Source organism: Labeo rohita, chromosome 8, assembly GCF_022985175.1.
Source record: "Labeo rohita strain BAU-BD-2019 chromosome 8, IGBB_LRoh.1.0, whole genome shotgun sequence".
In the NCBI taxonomy this organism is placed as follows: Eukaryota; Metazoa; Chordata; class Actinopteri; order Cypriniformes; family Cyprinidae; genus Labeo; species Labeo rohita.
Genome location: NC_066876.1, coordinates 6192767 through 6212075, shown reverse-complemented (window position 1 = coordinate 6212075; position 19309 = coordinate 6192767). Strand labels below are relative to the sequence as shown.

General features: G+C 36.8%; 1 protein-coding gene across 1 annotated transcript; it reads left to right on the top strand.

The window, feature by feature from the left end:
* Positions 1-10004: 10004 nt before the first annotated feature.
* Positions 10005-18838, top strand: kctd9a (potassium channel tetramerization domain containing 9a). Its single transcript, XM_051118049.1, has 12 exons — positions 10005-10192; positions 10690-10811; positions 11013-11056; positions 11248-11344; positions 13369-13427; positions 13546-13674; positions 13949-14016; positions 15157-15252; positions 15344-15493; positions 15588-15693; positions 17396-17529; positions 17632-18838. Exons 1-12 carry the CDS (start codon positions 10145-10147, stop codon positions 17746-17748), a joined length of 1170 nt encoding a protein of 389 aa, XP_050974006.1. The 5' UTR covers positions 10005-10144; the 3' UTR covers positions 17749-18838.
* The last annotated feature ends 471 nt before the right edge of the window (positions 18839-19309 follow it).

Here is a 19309-nt window from a genome sequence, read left to right as displayed (position 1 = left end):
GGCCCTGGAGCGGCAGGCATGGCGTGAGCAGGCAGAAGGGGCAGAAGACGTGACGTGAGTAAACTGTGACTTGGTAGACGTGACGTGAGCAGACTTTGGCTTGGTGGGTGTGACTTGAGCAGGCTTTGGCTTGGCAGGCATGGCATGATAGGGCTCTGACGTGACTTGAATAATTCCAGACATGATGGAAAAATTCACAGGTTTGGCTGATACTGGGGGATAGCAGGGTTCCTCATCAGCTACCCCCACAGTAAATGGTGATCCAGCCAACCGGAGGGCAAAGTCAATGTACTGTTCCAAAGACCAGTGAATTTTCCCTCCAGGTAGGCCAGAACTAATCGGATCGTTTAATCCGTTGCGGAAAATGTCCTTAAGTGCCACGTCATTAAAAGTCACCAAACAGCACAGCTCACAAAAATCAACAACGTAATCCTCTATAGGTTGGTTACCTTGGTGGAGGCGGAAGAGGCATGATGCTGGATCCATGGTTTGATCTGCGTCCCAAAAGCCGCTGGATCTCTGGGAGGCGAAGTATTCTGTAACGGGACTCTTGAGAAGCGTGATAGATCCAGGTGCGAGCTTTATTAAACACAACGTAGTCAAGACAGGCGGGGTCAATCTCCAAACAAACAGTAATATGTAGGGCAAGACAAAAGCAAAATCCAAATAAACAGGCAGAAGGTCAAAATCCAAGTGAGCCATCCAAAAGTAACAAATAAACAAGGCTATGAAACTAGGCAAAAACTATGGCAATGAAGCTAGACAAAACTATGGCAAAGAAACAAGGCTGTGGAAATAACTAAAACAAGGCAATGAAAACAGGGAAAACGCTTGGTAGAGTCCGCACAGGCAAAACAATACTTCGCAACCTCCTGTTTGGCATGGCCCTCCTTAAATGGCTGCCAAACAGGAAGTAACCATAGAAGCAGCAGAGGGAGCGGTAACAGTCAGTCCATGGGTGAGGGCTCCCTCTGCTGGCGTGGCATTACAGTAGCAAATGAGAATCGCTAAAATTATTAAATATATCTTGAGACAAATGCTTTTTAATGATTTTCAGTTTTGTTTAAGATGATTAAAACAGCAACAACAAAAGAATATGTAAAAGTATGGTATTTGGGGTAAAAAAGCACCCCTGCTGTTGAGGCTAAAGGGCACAATATTAACATGATAATTAATAGAAGGCTGACTTTTCCATTTGTTGACATGACATTGTTAGATTCAGATGGTAAATATCATATATTATGTTGGGTGTCAATCTTAGAAGTAATCACCATGTTTAGAATGAAACCATCGTATTTAAAAACATGCTATTAATCATATCATATAATAAAATATAATTTGTTGTTAGTACTGTAAATCTATATTAAATTATAATAGGATTTCCTTCGATGCTTTCAGAATCTTTACATTTTGAAGTGATTTTGTTTCTGTATTTTAAAATATATTTTCTATTAACATATTTTAATGACAGTATATTTATTAAACAAAACATAATGATCAAAATAAGCAGAAAATAGTACAGACTTTTAAAACAAACAAACAAACAAAAAAAACATTATTTTAGTTAAAGCATTTGTATCAATACTGTGTGCCTCTTACCCCATGCTGGTGGGCCTTTTACCCTGTGTGTGGGGTAAAATGCCCCACCTCATACATTTATGAGATTTTTTAACAAAATAAACAACTTGTATGATTTATTTTCACACAAAATATGTTGCTCCATAAATGTTCAATACACACGTATGTATTTTTCAGCAATCATATTCTTGCATGGTGAAAAGCACATTTTTTCTTAGGGGGTGCCTTTAGCCCCGTTGTACCATATATATATATATATATATATACATCAACTATCACTAAACAACAACAACAAAAAAAAAAAAAACCAGCAGATCATTCACAACAACACAGTATTAAAAATCAAGCATATGTAAACTTTTGAACAGGGTCTTTTTTTATAAATTCAGCTATGATTTTCTCTTGTGGACTATATGTAAACATCTTTTATGTGAAATATCTTATTCAGGTCAGTACTAAATAAAAAATAACATGCATTTTATATGGTCATTCTTTGGTAAAATAATTAACATTTTGCAGATTCTGCAAGTTGTATGTAAACTTTCGACCTCAACTGTATTATGTACAAAAGTGTTATTAGGAAATTATTATTTAAATGATTGTTTAAAACAGTGCATACAGTGTGTGTGTGTAAATATGTGTATGAGTGTGTAAATACATGTTATTGTTATAAAATAAGTTCTGTGGATATAATAAGGTGTAATGGTGACAATGATACTGATAAAAGTCATAATGACGAAGTAACCAAAGATGTTTATAAGATAATTTAGTCTTTGTGATTTCCTTTTCTCTCCCTTCATCTCTCTCACACTCCTTCTGGATTTGTATTCTGTTTCCTATCTTGTCTCCACTCGGACTGTATGCATTTATTATTTATTCATCTGACTTATTTCAAAGGGATCCTAAAAAACAGATCAGAGCTGCACAGCACCTGATGCTTTATTCATGGACTGGTGCAGCTTTCAGACGACCCACTGGTATACGAACTGCTCTTACACAGCTCTCAGTGTTTCCTCAATGCTGTAGAAATCTTGCACTGTGACTTACATCAGCTTCAGCAACATCCACACTCTCAGCAAAACGTTTTTTTGCTAAACACAACTGGCAACCTCAAATTCAAAAGGCATGTTACAACAGAGGGTAAATATAAAAGACTTCTCCCTTTTAGCAGGGACAGTTGTTTATCATAATTTTCTGTGAGCTTTACAACCCATTAGCCATTTCTGAACCATGTTGAGAGCCACAGTTGCTTGGAAACAATTTACACAAGTCACGCATGAAGACAGAAGGTTAGTACTAACCACTGTTTACACTTCCCTTCCCTTTTTACTCTAACCGCAGAAAGACACTGCTAACTTTGTGGAGGTATGCCACTTATGGACCTATGTGAACTAGTGAACGTGTAAATGACCCAAAAATGAAAAATCTGTCAATATTTACTTCTCCTCATGCTGAAATATTACATTTCATTGACTACTGACCACTCAACAACATCAGATTGCAAATAATCTCATTTGGATATGCAATGGGGACAAGTGGAAGTCTGCCTTTGGAATTCCCGATGGGAAACTACGAATACTGGGTCATGCCATTTGGGCTGGTCAATGCCCCTTCCATATTACAAGGCTTTATGACTGGTCTGCACTGCTTTGTACTGGTCTACATTGATGACATCTTCATGTACGTCCCGAACCTGACTGAATATTACCAACATGTTTGACAGGTCCTAGGCATGCTGAGGGAATACTAATTGTATCTCAAGCTGGATGTCAGGAAAGATAACGCTGTCTTTACCTGACATACTCGCTCTCCCATTTCTACTGCCAGTTCTACTATCTCTCTTCTGAAATTCAGGCTCAAGTCTCTGTCCTGGATTTCCAAAGACACTCAAGCATTCCAGGTCCTCAAAGAGGCCTTTACTACCACTCCTCTGCTAGCTCACCCTCATCCTGAGAAGGCCTTTGTTGTGGAGGTCAACAACTCATCCTCCAAAAGTACCTTTTTCTCCAAGAAGCTGTCTCCAATGGCAAAAAAAAAAACCCTACAATATCACTATTGTGAACTCCTAGCCATCAAACTCATCTCGAAACAATGGTGACACTGGTTGGCCATCCTTTCAGCATCCTCACAGACCACAACAACTTTGAGTACTTCCATGATGCCTAGCCTCTCAATCCTCAAACAGCTAGATTGGCACTATTCTGTACAAGGTTTGAGTTTACGATTTTCTATTTTCCAAGGACAAAGAACATCAAGGCTGATGCCCTTTTATGTCTCAGTTCCACCATCTGAAAATCCAAACCATTCTGCCTCCCAGTGTCATTGTCAGTCTGGTCCAGCAGTCACTGGATGAGAGGACATCCAATCTCTTTCAAGATCATTTCTGGTGGCCAAAGATCCCTAAGGACGTACAAAGGTTCATCCAAAGTTGCTAGGATTGCACCATGTCCAAGGTCCCTTGCCAGTAATGATTCCTGAGAACCTTCTGCTGCAGCCACCAGACTCCTGGTACCAATTCTTTGCTTGGGCTGAATAAACTTCCACACTTCCAATGTATCCTTGATTTCCAACCTCCACTATTCCACCGGTCAAGAGCTTCCTCAGATGGACCAGCAGTGGATTATTGGCTCCAGGAGAGTGGAAGGGTCTGGGACTCAACACCAATCTCCACAAGGCAGTGCACTTCCACCAATTCCCGGAGGACCAACACTCCTACCAGCCTGGGTAGAAGGTATGGTTCTCAACAAGGGACATCAAACTGGAAAAGCTCCCAAGTACAGTGGTCACTTGCCCATCAATAAACAAGTCAACCTGGTCACCTATAAGTTGAAACTCCCACCGTATTACAGAATTCATTCCATGGTCCATGTTTGCATTGTTTAGACATTACTACTCTTTTGGCTTCACCTCTTCCACAGAGCCTGGTCCAGTGAATGAGCCCCCCTGCTGTTGCTCCTCGAAAATAGTCCACTCTAAGCCTTTAAAGAGATCATTGACTCTGGATCTCCTATTCTAATATTGAACCATTCAATATGACATCAACGGTTTATTACACGCTTATAAGTTCTATTACTTCTGTAATGCATATTTGGAGTTTTCACATTAGGGTGCCTTCTGGCGTCGAATGTATGTATGAAACAGACGTTACATGTGTTTATAGTGCTCAGGACTGATCAATCCATCCTATTTTAGGTAAAAATAGACAAAAGTAACACTTCTCTTAAAAGAAATTTGAAGTAGACATATAATAATCAATGATGCCAAGCCATCAGAACTGAACCAAACCAAAAGCCGTGGTTAAAAAAAACCAAGATATGTAAGGGACCGTGGTCTAACTGTATTGTTGCATCCTTAGTGGGTACTGTCCCAGATACACCAGGCTCTCTTGTCACATTCACTTCACATTTCCACTCACCAGTTTGCTAATCACCTGAACCTGTCACCCATCAGCACTCCAATCAAGCACCTCATTAAAGAACACACCACTAGTCACTCCTTGTCTGGGCTCCTTAACTGCTATCTTTACCTTGATGGTTTGGCTAGTAAGTCTCCAGTAATCTCCTATGCTGACTCCTGTGATCTCCTTTGTCTTATCCACTAATTTTCTTCTGTCCCTGTGTGTGTGTATTGTGGCTTTACCTGTATACTTACCGACCCCAGCTAGTGGTGTGTGCTTCACGTTCCTTCTGTCACCATTCTGGTTCTCCACATTACTCTGGTAAAAGAAAACACATCGTCAGTCACCACATCTACCCCAGTTCATCAGTCGGTTGTTGCTATATTTACCTGTTTCACTCTATTTACCATCTATATAGTAATTACCTGCTTGGGTTTTCTAACACTTGTCTCAGTCAGGTTCATATCTTGATAATTTGCTTTCATAGTTTATATTGTAAATTATAATCTTGCTTTTCACTGTATATCTATACATCACTATATCTGTCTATAGTGGAGAGCAGGGTTATTACTTTTCTTGGAGCTTTTGCAGAGGTCACTGTGAACTACTGCTAGAAAAAAATGGTTAAGAGCTGCATTGAATTTATTTATCCCATCTGACAGAAAATCAAACTGGAAAGATGTACTTGTAGATAATGAAAAAAGCACAAAATTTGTTGAATGTAGAGGACGTCCACTTACATATCCACTTTAGTCCAAAAATGTTTTCAGTGGAAAATAGCCTTAATTATTTGTGTAGAGAGGACAAACTTATTACCTCTACTGAAATAATTTACATTTATTCCTAAATCCATTTAAGGTTAAAATTTTATTGCTGCTATCCTCCATCAGTCCATTTTAGAAGATAATGTGGCTTTTAAAATGCATTGTCACATCTTAATATTTAGAGAAGAATGGATTTAGTGTATTTCTACTAGTTTTTCATGATTTTAGACCTCAAAATGGAACTGTGGTACAGCTGTGCTACTAAATGTAGTCTGGGTAACATCCCTACTGATAGTAGAACTAATAAGTCTTGCAAGGCCAGTTAAGGAGCACAAACCTTACATGCAGTACTTTGAATATCAAATAGGTCATAACATTATCTCTGTAAAGAAAACACACTCTATATTGTGAGTGTGTGCAACGGCTTCTTATCTAATTTATATTCAAGAAGGCAATGCCTAACCCAAATAACCTGAACAGGAATTCGAGGGAGAACTGGAAACTTCCCCGTACCTGAAGGACATTTTGTCAACAGTATTGCGGGAGAAGTGATTATCGGCCCTGTGTGTTTGCAGAGCACGTGGGCAGTTACAGACATAGTGTGACATTTCTGGAAAAGACAGGCTTTTTACAGAAGATAAGACTGGGGCCACCATGTAAGAATCGGTCACCTATAAGCAGGATATTATCACTATAGCTGCCTTATTGTTTAACGTCATTTATCAGTGCTTCTCCATGTGTCCCAGTTTTTCAAAACGCTTTAGATAGGACGACAAACACAACTGTTTGCCAAGTAATGATATTAGTTTTAGCTTATGGTGACTTTTTAGGATTTCTGAATACTTTCCATTTTAAAAAGATAATAGGGAGGTGATTTTTTAAATATTTTTTTATTAGATTTAATATGTAAAATATTACATAGTGTAAACAGACAGTGTGAAAATGCATTTTCTTGCATTAGATGATCATAGACAGTTATACAGGACAATATGTGGGTCAAAATAAAAATGATATTTTATAATTATCATATGTAATAATGTAGTGAGTTATTCTGCGGGAATCTGTATGCAGTCCTGATATTGAACTATTGTCGATATCACTTTTTATTTACCAAGGGAGTTTCCACAAATATTCATCTCTGTTGTATATATCCACCCAAAGGCTAATGTTGAAAATGCATCCGATATCCTATGTAAAACGGTGCATCGGTTGCAAAGTATCTCTCCTGATGAAACCATTATTGTGATGGGAGACTTTAAAGGGGCTTATAAGTCATCCTTGAGGGCCCCTTTGGGCCTGTCTGACCATCATGTTGTCCATTTGGCCCCTCTTTATAAACCTGTCCTGAAAAGGGAAAAAATAGAGAAAACATTAGTTCCTGTGTGGTCTGAAGACTCAATTCAAGAGCTGATGGGATGCTTTGAATGTACCGACTGGGAACTGTTTAAATCTGTGTGTACTGATTTAGACAATTGGATTTTGTGTAGATTTGGTCATTAAAAAGAAACCTTGTATAGTATTTCCAAACAACAAACCATGGATCACTAAACAAGTTAAAATGTAATTAATCTGAGTAATATTTATTATAAACAAGGTGACGTTATTCGGTACAGAGAGGCCCATAAACTAGTGAGAAATGAGGTGAGATTAGCCAAATTGAGGTATTAGGAAAAGGTAGAAACTATGTTTACAAGTGGGAAATCTCATTTAGCTTGGGATAGAGTGAAGTCTATAATTGGAACTAAACAGAAGACTAAAAGTATTACTGTAGGTGGGAAATCTGATCATGAATTAGCAGATGATTTTAACTTATTTTCTATACATTTTGATACTCATGATTTCGGATCTGAACTGTCGAAGTATGGTGAGAATATTATGACTCTGAACACTACTGTTAAACTTCAAATCAGTGGAGCTGATGTACGCAGCTGTTTCGGTAAGGTTAAGGTAAGAACGAGTCCATTTAATGATTATAGGTCTCTCTAGGAAGGGGATTTTAACCTTAACACAGTCAGCACTTGATCCTATGCAGTTCGCATACAGAGCAGGAAGAGGAGTTGAGGATGCTACTGGTACCTTACTAAATATGATTCTAAAACATTTGGAAGGTAAACGTAATTATGTATGTTTGCTTGTTTATTGATTTTTCTTCTGCTTTTAATTGTGTTCAGCCCTATATTCTGGCAAAGAAACTTGTTGTAATTTTACCGCTCCCACGATAGTTGATTGACATGAGCATTTTACCTCAGATCAGCTGTAACAGTCCAACCTCCATTGTTTCGATGCCGGAGCAGGGATGTAAGTTAGACAAGAATATCTCCGATTGAGCGATTGAGGTGTTGTGTTGCTGGATGTAATAATGAACATAGTGGTCGTCATTTACTCCCGACATCTGAGCTGCTGAAGATGCAGTAGATTATGTTTGTTTGTGAAGGGAATGCACCTCCCGATCTACATATATCCGTCTATGTTTGCGCAAATCATTCGTGATCCAGCTTCACTTACAGCAGAAGTGAGTATAAGGTTTTTTATGAATCTCTGCAATCACCTTTCCTAATAACGTGCTATTTAGCAAGTTTCGTGGTTAAATGCGCTAAATGCAGCTAAAGTAAACAATCTGTCAGAGCAGCAGAGAGAAGAGAGGGGCGGAGCGAGCAGAGCTCATTTGCATTTAAAGGAACAACCCCTCAGAATGGGATGATTTTTGCAGAGCTCATTTTGACAAGGTATAAAGGGTGTTGATTTACACAACCATTGAGAATTTGTAACCAAAGTATATTATAGACTTTTCATTAAGACCCTAAAGAATCATATCAACTTGTGTAAAATGGGCATCCGATGATCCCTTTAACTAGCAGGTCTCAAAGAGTATGTATTAATGGGGTGTTGTCCATTGCATTGTTATCTTCTACTGATACCCCACAGGGTGTTTTGTCCCCTCGTTTGTTTTCTTTATATGCTGATAACTGTTGCAGTGTTTTTGAGAGAAGGCACATTATTAAATTTGCAGATGATTCTGTGATTGTGTCTCTCCTCACTGAGTCAGATGGAAGTCATGGTCCAGTGGTAAATCATTTTACTCAATGGTGTGATGGTTTTTAAATATTAATGCTTCTAAAACTAAAAAGTTGTTCATTTCCGTTAGAAGAACTCTGTACCTTTGCAGCCTGTTGCCATTAAGGGACATCAGATAGAAATGGTCAAGGAGTACAAATATTTAGGCACTGTGTTGGATGGTAAATTAAAATTGGAGGCAAACACTGATATGATTAGAGGGAAGGCTCTTCAACGTATGTATGTTTTGAGGAAACTTTGAACTTTTCATGTGGGTGTTTCTTTTGTGTTTCTTATGTTTTATCGAACCTATCTTACGTTTTTCTATTATTTGTTGGTATGGCAATTTGAATGTAAAGAACTGGGGTAAGTTGAACAGTATAGTTAGAATGTGTAGTAAGATAGTGGGGACTGATTTAAGGACTATCACACAAATTTATGAACACAAGGTGACTAAGAAGGGCCAGTTAGTCCTTTCTAATGTCACCCATCCATTGTGTAATGAGATGCAAACTCCCTGTGTGTAAATAGATACAAGAATTCCTTTGTACCTGCTGCAGTTGTGTTTTTAAATGATTTATTATAAATATGTGTTTTTATGTATGCTGTTGTGTTGAGTTGCTGCTGCATGTGTGTGTGTACTGCTGTCTACATGAGGAATTGCCTTTTTAAGGACAATAAAGATAAGTAAGAATAAAAAAATCAGCTGGCCAAAAATATGCTTACTCTGCCCCCTAGTGTAGAAAGAAAGGCTTAACACGTCTACATCATTTGAAACCACTGAAAACGTTTCCATAATCCGTTTGCACAAAAAAATATAATTATAATTTGTAATTTTTATTTTTTAGAGACTTTAAATTATATATAAATTACAGAATTGAAAATGTGGGATTCGTTTTGCAATACAACTTCGGCTTGACAGTTTGTTTACAGTCTGTCATAGACTGAAACTTCCACAGCTGAACCCGCAGCTCTATATACGGCTTTATAATGAATGAGTAGTTTGACTACAGCAGCCCACAGTAACTGAGGTAATCATTTCCCTTGCGTCAAAATTCCTTTCTCACCAGGCAAGTTTTTCATTAAAGAGTCCAACACCACAATTGTGTTCGATTGGTCCGAACTCCAGGCCCGGTCTATGAAACGCGTCCTCTGATTGGTCAATCGTCGAGGTCGGTAACAGTATTCGCGTTTTGATTGGACAGCCGCTTCGTCATCTTGGTACAATGTAGCTAGGTTGGCTCTTCCTACTCCCTTTACGTAGGTATTAGTTTAATACATAGATAAGTTAGGGAGATACTAATTTACTAATATTTGTACAGTTAATACGTTTTATTAGTGTAAACAAAGCATGCGAAGGGTGACGCTTTTTGTCAACGGAACCTCCAAAAATGGCAAGGTGAGTGAACACACGCAGTGCACGTTTAGCCTGCCCAACTCCAGTAAGTGTTTAGGGGACAGTGATGTCCTGTTAATGCATGAAACATTTCTGTTACTGTATCTCACTTTATTTAGCAAAGATACAAAAAGCTAGCTAGATAGCGTGCCACTCTAAAGATTCAAGGTATCATTTACTCCTGACGATATGGGTAAGGCCACATAAAGAGCTTGCTTTACTGTTATTTTAAGACTGTTTATTATCGCAGTTTCTGTGTTGTACTGACACTACCAATAAATGTCCATATCGTTTATTAAATTTATTAATTTTATGTTTTTTATTCTGATGTATGCATAGTTAAAATATTGTTAAATAATATTTAAAATGCAAAATAAAAATATGGACTTCACCTTATCCATTCAGACTTGCATGCTTGCAATAATAACAAAAAATATTGAAAATATTGCAAACATTGCAATTTTAATGGCTTCATCATATATTTTTTTTTACTTTTGCAGGTTGTAGCTGTTTATGGGACTCTGTCTGATCTTTTGACAGTCGCCAGCAATAAATTGGGAATCAGGGCTTGTAACCTATATAATGGGAAAGGTGGTCTCATAGATGACATTGCTCTCATCAGGTGTGTTGAAATGGCATTTTTTTAAACTGGATTGTTTAGGAAAGACAATGATGGAAACATTGATAAAATACATTGCTATTTTTAGTTTGATCTGCTTTGAGTTGATTACAGTTAGCCTTGTACTTGATTCTTGAGTGGGATAAGTAAATGAGAGGTAATATGCCAGATGAAGTGACTGGTTATTGTTTACATGTTCCACAGAGATGATGATGTGCTGTACGTGTCAGAAGGAGACGCTTTCATTGGTGAGTCAACATCATTTTGTTTTCCACTTTTTGCCACTGGAACGCCAGGGTCATGAGATTCCCAGTGAACACAAACAAATAACAAAGTTGCTTTTCATACAAATATTAAAATGTATTTTTTTATTGTTCAGTGAAACTGAGAATGTGCTTTTAGGTCAGTGTGTAAAACTATGAGTGTGTTTGTGTTTTAGACCCTCAGAGTCAGGGGAAAATGTCAGATGACATCTCAGGATCCCACACTGATTGGCTGACGCTGAATATTGGTGGGCGGCTTTTTACAACCACTAGGTAAACATGCCCCATGAGTTTGCTGTTTTATTAGCTTTAAATTCATTGAAGTATTAAGTTCTAATCTATAATTAAAATCGAAACAAAAATATATGAGAGGAAATAAACCAAAAGGCTTTTTGAAAACGGTTAAGTTGTTTTTAGTAAAGAGTCATAACCATAGTAAAATCTGCAGATTGTGAACAGCAGTATGATGATACTCAAATTTATCATTGGATAATCATGTTTGGTACACTAATATAGATTAAAATAATAATATAGATTACAATATAAAGTTTGTGTACATACATCACTTATTTAACAGTTTTGAATATGGCTTAGCCAGCCAAAAATGGGAATTTTTTATTTTTAAAGTAAAATAGCATTTTTTGTTGTTATTGTTACCTGAAAGTGAAAGTATTAAAATTGTTTTCATTAGCTGAAATAAAGCTGTAAATAAAATACAAAAATATAAAATAATATAAAAATATTATAAAATAAAATATATTATATAATCATATAAAATATAAATATTACACACAAACTTTTAAAACAATTACAATTTAAACAGAAATGAAAAATAAATGAGTTAAATTTTAAAAAGTTTAAATTAAATTAGTAAATTAAATCAAAATAAGAAATAATTAAAGCTAAATACAAAGAAGCACATGATAAAATTACAAAAAATATATATATATTAAAAAAATAAAAATAAAGCTATAAATGCAACACTTTTGTTTTTGCCCCCATTTTTCATGAGCTGAACTCAAAGATCTGACACTTATTTTTCTATTTCTCTCAAATATTGTTCACAAATCTGTCTAAATCTGTGTTAGTGAGCACTTTTCTTTTGCCGAGATAATCCATCCACCTCACAGGTGTGGCATATCAAGATGCTGATTAGACAGCATGATTATTGCACAGGTGTGCCTTAGGCTGGCCACAATAAAAGACCACTATAAAATGTGCAGTTTTACTGTATTGGGGTGGCTGAAATCCAGCCAGTATTTGGTGTGACCACAATTTGCCTCACATAGTGCAACACATCTCCTTTGCATAGAGTTGATCAGGTTGTTGATTGTGGCCTGTGAAATGTTGGCCCACTCCTCTTCAATGGCTGTGCGAAGTTGCTGGATATTGGCAGGAACTGGAACACGCTGTCTTCCAAACATGCTCAATGCGTGACATGTCCGGTGAGTATGCTGGCCATGCAAGGACTGGAATGTTTTCAGCTTTCAGGACTTGTACAGTGTACAGGTTCTTGCAACATGGGGCCGTGCATTATCATGCTGCAACAATGGGCCTCAGGATCTCGTCACGGTATTCAAAATGGCATCAACAAAATGCACCTGTGTTCATTGTCCATAACATGCGCATGCCCATACCATAACCCCACCGCCACCATGGGCTACTCGATCCATAATGTTGACATCACCTCTCTGGATGTGGAGGTCCTGGGCTGGTGTGGTTACACGTGGTCTGCCGTTGTGAGGCCGGTTGGATGTACTGCCAAATTCTCTGAAACGCCTTTGGAGATGGCTTATGGTAGAGAAATGAACATTCAATTCACTGGCAACAGCTCTGGTGGACATTCCTGCAGTCAGCATGCCAATTGCACGCTCTCTCAAAGCTTGCGACATCTGTGGCATTGTGCTGTGTGATAAAACTGCACATTTCAGAGTGGCCTTTTATTGTGGCCAGCCTAAGGCACACCTGTGCAATAATCATGCTGTCTAATCAGCATCTTGATATGCTACACATGTGAGGTTCATGGATTATCTCGGCAAAGGAGAAGTGCTCACTAACACAGATTTAGACAAATTTGTGAACAATATTTGAGAGAAATAGGCCTTTTGTGTACATAGAAAAAGTCTTAGATCTTTGAGTTCAGCTCATGATAAATGGGGGCAAAAACTAAAGTGTTTATATTTTTGGTTAGTGTATTTTAATAGTATATAAATAATGTGAACATAACACTAGTCTGCAGATGCTTAGTGGTCTATGTCATTAATAAAGTTTGCTCTCTTTGTTTCATCTTGTTTAAGGAGTACTCTTGTGAGTAAGGAGCCTGACAGCATGCTGGCACACATGTTTAGAGAGAAGGGTAAGATTATAGTTCATGTTCACTCACTGACTGATTCAGGCATTGTTTGTTTTGCTAGTTCATCAGGTTGTGAATCAGTGTGTAGCACTGTTATATCAGAGTTTTTCTTGATCTGCAGATGTTTGGGGTAATAAGCAGGATGAGCGAGGGGCTTACCTCATTGATCGCAGCCCAGAGTACTTTGAGCCCATCCTGAATTACCTGCGGCACGGCCAGATTATTGTCAATGAAGGAATAAATTTACTTGGTGAGTGACATCTAAATGTTACCGAATGCATTTTCAGACAATGGTTCCCATCTAGTTTATTAGATATACATTAGATATTAGATGTTAGTATATTAGATATGCTGTACACTCAAGCCTGGGGTGAAGATTAATGCAGTAAGTTTAACGTTGGTAAGTCGCTGCAGTTCAAGGCACTTTTTTATAATGAGACACCAATAGTAACATGATAAAATACATATCCCAAATCAGTTTCATTGAGTAGTTATTGGAATGTTTTCTTTTTTATGTTTTATAGGAGTACTGGAAGAAGCTCGATTCTTTGGAATAGAGCAAATGGCTGAACAGCTAGAAGTTGCCATTAAGGTAATAAAAGGTGTATTTTCATGTTTAATGAGGCTCAGAGGTGGCATGAGTGCAATCAAATTCATAAATTCATGTTGAGATTAATGTTTTAAATATAAAATTTTGAATGTAAAAATATTAAATGATTTAAATAACTGAAAATATACTTTAAAAATGAACTTACAACTGCCAGTAGGTGGCGGCAAATCACTGATTTAATTACTGAATCATTCATTCATTTGATTCGTTCGAACGGCTGATTCATTCAGGAATAAAGCAAGTGACTGTCTTTATAAATGGGACACTGAATCATTGACTCACTAGATTCGTTTAAAAACACATTCATTCATAAACTAAACACCGCTGTGTTTGAATGGAGATGCGCAGCGGCTCAGTTGTGACTTGTTTTTTTCACGACGAAATAGAGCAAAATCAGACAATAGTGTTATAGTCAGACAATGTAAGTCACTTAATATTAACTTTTTGTTTATTAACTGTTGTATTAACTCAATATCTTATTTACAAACTCCCTTAAAATCATTAAAAGCTGTCACTCATCTTAGTTCATCGCAATCTCACAAAGTTCCATTATAATCAACTAAACTCTCTACACTGCACAATGAATCTCTTATTTACACTCTCTCTACGCTTTGTTTATGAAAGGATTCATGAGATGTCTGTGATGCATTACTTAGTGTTGCAAAAACACATAGAAACCTTTGAAGCTTCTCTCAGTGCAAACACAAATATGCTGATCGGGTCACTCGCACTGGTGCTCCTGAATATTTTTTCATAGTCGCACGCAGTAGTTTTCAGTCTCAGATGCGACTTAATCATTACTGCAGTGTGTCACAAGATCCTTCAGAAATCATTCTAATATGCTGATTTATTGCTAAAGAAACATTTTTGATTATTATCAATGTTGAAAACAGTTGTGCTGCTTCATATTATTGTGGAAATCATGATACTTTTTTCAGGATTCTTTGATGAATGGAAAGTATGATTTTTTTGTAGCATTGTAACATCGTTTGATAAATTCAATGCTGAATTCTTTGCTGAATAAATGCCCAAAAATAAAACATCTTACTGCTCCCAAGCATTTGAAAGGTTCTGTATATGCATATATTTATTTAATTCATTTTGTTTTTCTATGACATGCAGAATTCTCATCCACCTGAAGACCACTCTCCACTCTCACGGAAGGAATTTGTTCGGTTTCTGCTGGCTACTCCAACCAAATCAGAGCTACGCTGTCAGGTAGAAAACATTTGTTTTGGAATTCTTCAAATGTGTGTTTTAGTTCAGTCTGATGTTGCATTAAGATGTCTTTCCCCTCTATCCGTGTCAGGGTCTTAATTTTAGTGGAGCGGACCTTTCTAGACTGGATTTGCGCTATATCAATTTTAAGATGGCAAATCTGAGTCGCTGCAATCTCACCTATGCAAACCTGTGCTGCTCAAACTTGGAGAGAGCTGACTTATCTGGAGCCAACCTGGATGTGAGTTGATCAAAACATGTTTTTAATCTCTTCTTCTTCCTCTGTTTGAACTAATATAAAGCCTTGCTTTCTCACTTTCTTGCTTGTTTTCCAGGGTGCTAATCTTCAGGGTGTAAAGATGCTCTGCTCCAATGCAGAGGGAGCGTCACTGAAAGGATGTAACTTTGAGGATCCCTCTGGGCTCAAGGCCAATCTAGAAGGTAAAACTGCTGCATGCAGAAGCCATTGTTTAGCTTTATAAATAAAATGACATACATTATTCATTGCGACTGTTATCAAAAGTACCAGTACCACGTCGATATTTAAATTTAAAAAATGTATCAATAGCAGTAGTACAGGGTTGATCCAGGTGCAGCTGAAAGGAGGCTGCTTTCAGACATTCCCGTAGTTGTGTGAGCTGTCCGTAAAAAAACATCAACACAATGTTCATGCAAGGTGCTTAGAGTGTTTGAAGTACTTGAATTTGACTTCTTGAAATTTAAGACCTGGAAAACCCTTGAAAACAGCCATATTTATGAAAAGGTACTTGAAAAGTACTTGAAAAGGCATTATATATAAAATTAGTGTTCATTTTTGTTTTTAATAAAATAATCTTTTCACACTAAATTACCAATGCAGCACGTCTGATATAAATACAGAGCTATTTTACCTAGTAATTAATCTTTTAATGCAATTTCTGACATAATTGAACAGTACTTGAAGGTTACATGCTAATGTTTTAATGAATGATTTACTGTATATTATATGTGACCCTGGACCACAAAACCAGTCTTAAGTAGCATGGGTATGTTTGTAGCAATAGCCAACAATATGTACAATACACAAAGTTTTTATGCAAAAAATCATTAAGATATTAAGTAAACATCATGTTCCATGAAGATATTTTGTAAATGTCCTACTATAAATATATAAAAACTTAATTTTGGACTTAATTTAGTAATATGCATTGCTACAAACTTAATTTGGACAACTTTAAAGATGATTTTTCTCAATATTTTGATTTTTTTTTTTTTTTTTTTTTTTTCCACATTTCCACATTTCCACATTTTCAAATAGTTGCATTTCGGTCAAATCCTAATAAACTGTGTATCAATGGAAAGCTTATTTATTCAGCTTTCAGATTATGTATAAATGTCAATTTAAAAAAATTGAGCCTTATGACTGGTTTTGTGGTCCAGGGTCACATATTTATATATTGTTGATAAATGGCTTATATATTGTATATCAGTGGCTGTCATAAATGGATTGCAAATGGGTAAAAACATTCTAGAAAATTTCCAGAAGTTTCTGAAAATTCTTGAAATTTTCCAAAAGTTTACCAAAAAATTCTGGACAATTTCCACAATCTTTGCTTTTTTGGAAACAATACTTATAATTATTAATAGCATTAATAGTAGGGTTTATGTGCAGCAGACTTCCGTATTCTGCTAAACAGGTCACCGGTTCACGCGTTTTGAATATGTCTCATTAAATATGAAGCTGATTTACTCAAGATACCTTCAGAGTAGACACTACAGATGATCATAACCAATATCCACCACATATGTGGATTGATATATAAAGGTTTTTTATTTTTATTCTTTTGACTAACATTTATATATAACAATTGAATAAAACATCAACAATAAAAACAGCTAGCTCATTTACCTGATTTCCTTTAAAGTCCATTGATATCGCCATTATTTATTAACCCTATTAGCTTTTTTATGTCATGTTTTCAAATAGCTAAATAAAAAAATATATACGTTGAAGTAGTTACGATACTTTTTTGCTACGGTAGTGAAATTGGTACTGAGAACTGTGAAATTTTAAATGAAAATGAAAATTATGCCACATTAATGTTGCAGTGTGATGTTTTTTGTTTGTGTTTGGTTAATTAGTGTATTCACTGTGCACTTTTAGGGGCTAATCTGAAAGGAGTAGACATGGAGGGCAGTCAGATGACTGGTATAAATCTGCGCGTGGCGACGCTGAAGAATGCTAAGCTGAAGAACTGTAACCTGCGTGGTGCTACACTAGCCGGCACAGATCTTGAGGTGAGACAGCACTGTTGATTTTGTGGCATTTAGCCACATTCCTGATGTTATAACACTCAAAAAATGACACAAAACCAAATGTTTTCTTTCATGTGTGGGCAGAACTGTGATCTCTCAGGCTGCGATCTACAGGAAGCCAACCTGCGTGGTTCAAATGTTAAAGGAGCCATCTTTGAGGAGATGCTGACTCCACTGCACATGTCCCAAAGCGTGAGATAACCAATTACATTTCTCCCTGCCCGGCAACCTCACCAGCCAGCTTCACAGCTCTCCCTTACCCCGACCCCCCCTTTACGTTTCACGCTCCTGTGAAACCGTATGCAATACTAGCACTTGGTTCGCCCACCCCTTCTCTTTGAGCTTTACTCTCATGCACTAGTGCACATCCAGGGTCTGTAGTCTTGGCCAAAAATAGCTAAAGTAGAGAATCCAAATATTTGAAAATGCCGTTTGTCAAACCAAACTTCTTGCTTTTGGTTTTGTTTTTATTTATGCATCGAGTTGAACTTTTGTTCGATTTTACCGAATGTATGTTTCATGTTGTGTTTGTCTCAAATAATGAAGTCAACATTTCAGTACAACCAAATATATGTGTAGAATTTTAGATTTATCAATCAGTTGTAGGCAGTTTATGATAAGGCTTACTGTTGCACATCTTACTGCAGGCAAAACAAACTCATAGTAGCTTTTTGTATATAAAATATGAAAAATATCTTAAACATCTCATATAACTGACAGGTCTTGTTTCAGATATGCAACACAAACATATAGCACTTACATATTCTGTTTTCACATTTACATGTAAACCAAATTGTTTGTTTTGGTTTCTGATTTGCCATTTGTCGTTGATCTACCTCCCATGCAACCCGTTCTAGTTTTAAGTCACTTTTAGTTTTTGAATCCGTGCAGTCATGCAGATTTCAACCAAATGCAAACCACGCTTTGCTGCATTTTTGCAACACCTATTAATCTTTAATAACTGTGTAATAATAACACTTAGCCATAGGTTAATATGCACAATAATTAACCAGTGGTGCCAATATGCTGGTTTATAATATCACTATATTGTATGTGTATGTGTAAATGTGTCACTGTTCTTATTTTCCCCATTTTTTAAATCTTGTTTTAATTGAAGTGAAATGTTGAAGTGACCAACCCACACCAAAAATTTTGTCCTCTCATGTCACTATCAAATTCAGTGCTTCCTTATTTAATGTTTGTCACGATTTTCCGTTTGTTCATCAGTATCGTCCTACTTTATGTTAACGTTTTAAACATATGAAGCACTAAATTAAGACGTATCCAAAAATTGCGTAAGACTGACAAAGTAGCACATTTATGAAATGCAACTTAGGTCTTAGTGCTGCTCAACTATTGCATTATAATATCAGCTGACCTGGATTATTTGCTGCATGGTTGAAACATCCAAACCTAACCATCTCGGTCAGAGATTTCTGACAGTGGCTCAGAGTTACTTGTTATACAACATGCTGTTATTTTTCCTTATTGTAGGTACTCTAGCAATTCAATGAAGGCAATCAAAATAGACTTTTGCACTTAAAGTGTGATTCTCTATGTATATCTGACCCTTGTGGCAAGGGTGCTAGCTATTTATTTATGTATCAGGCTGTATTTATGTAAGTGGTGCAGGGGAGGATCTACCTATTCTCTCTTTACCAAACTTTGTTGCACTCTATTACGGAAGTGTGTTTCCATAAATAGACTGTTATAATCAAACTCGTGTTGTCTGTCTTTATTTATGTGTTTGATTGATTTCTGA

Bases quoted from the DNA above. Each gene is read 5' to 3' on its own strand.
- kctd9a (XM_051118049.1), top strand. From the start codon at position 10,145: ATGCGAAGGGTGACGCTTTTTGTCAACGGAACCTCCAAAAATGGCAAG. The intron at 11,057-11,247 runs GTGAGTCAACAT...TTTGTGTTTTAG, and splicing joins AGAAGGAGACGCTTTCATTG to ACCCTCAGAGTCAGGGGAAA. The intron at 15,694-17,395 runs GTAAAACTGCTG...GTGCACTTTTAG, and splicing joins GCTCAAGGCCAATCTAGAAG to GGGCTAATCTGAAAGGAGTA.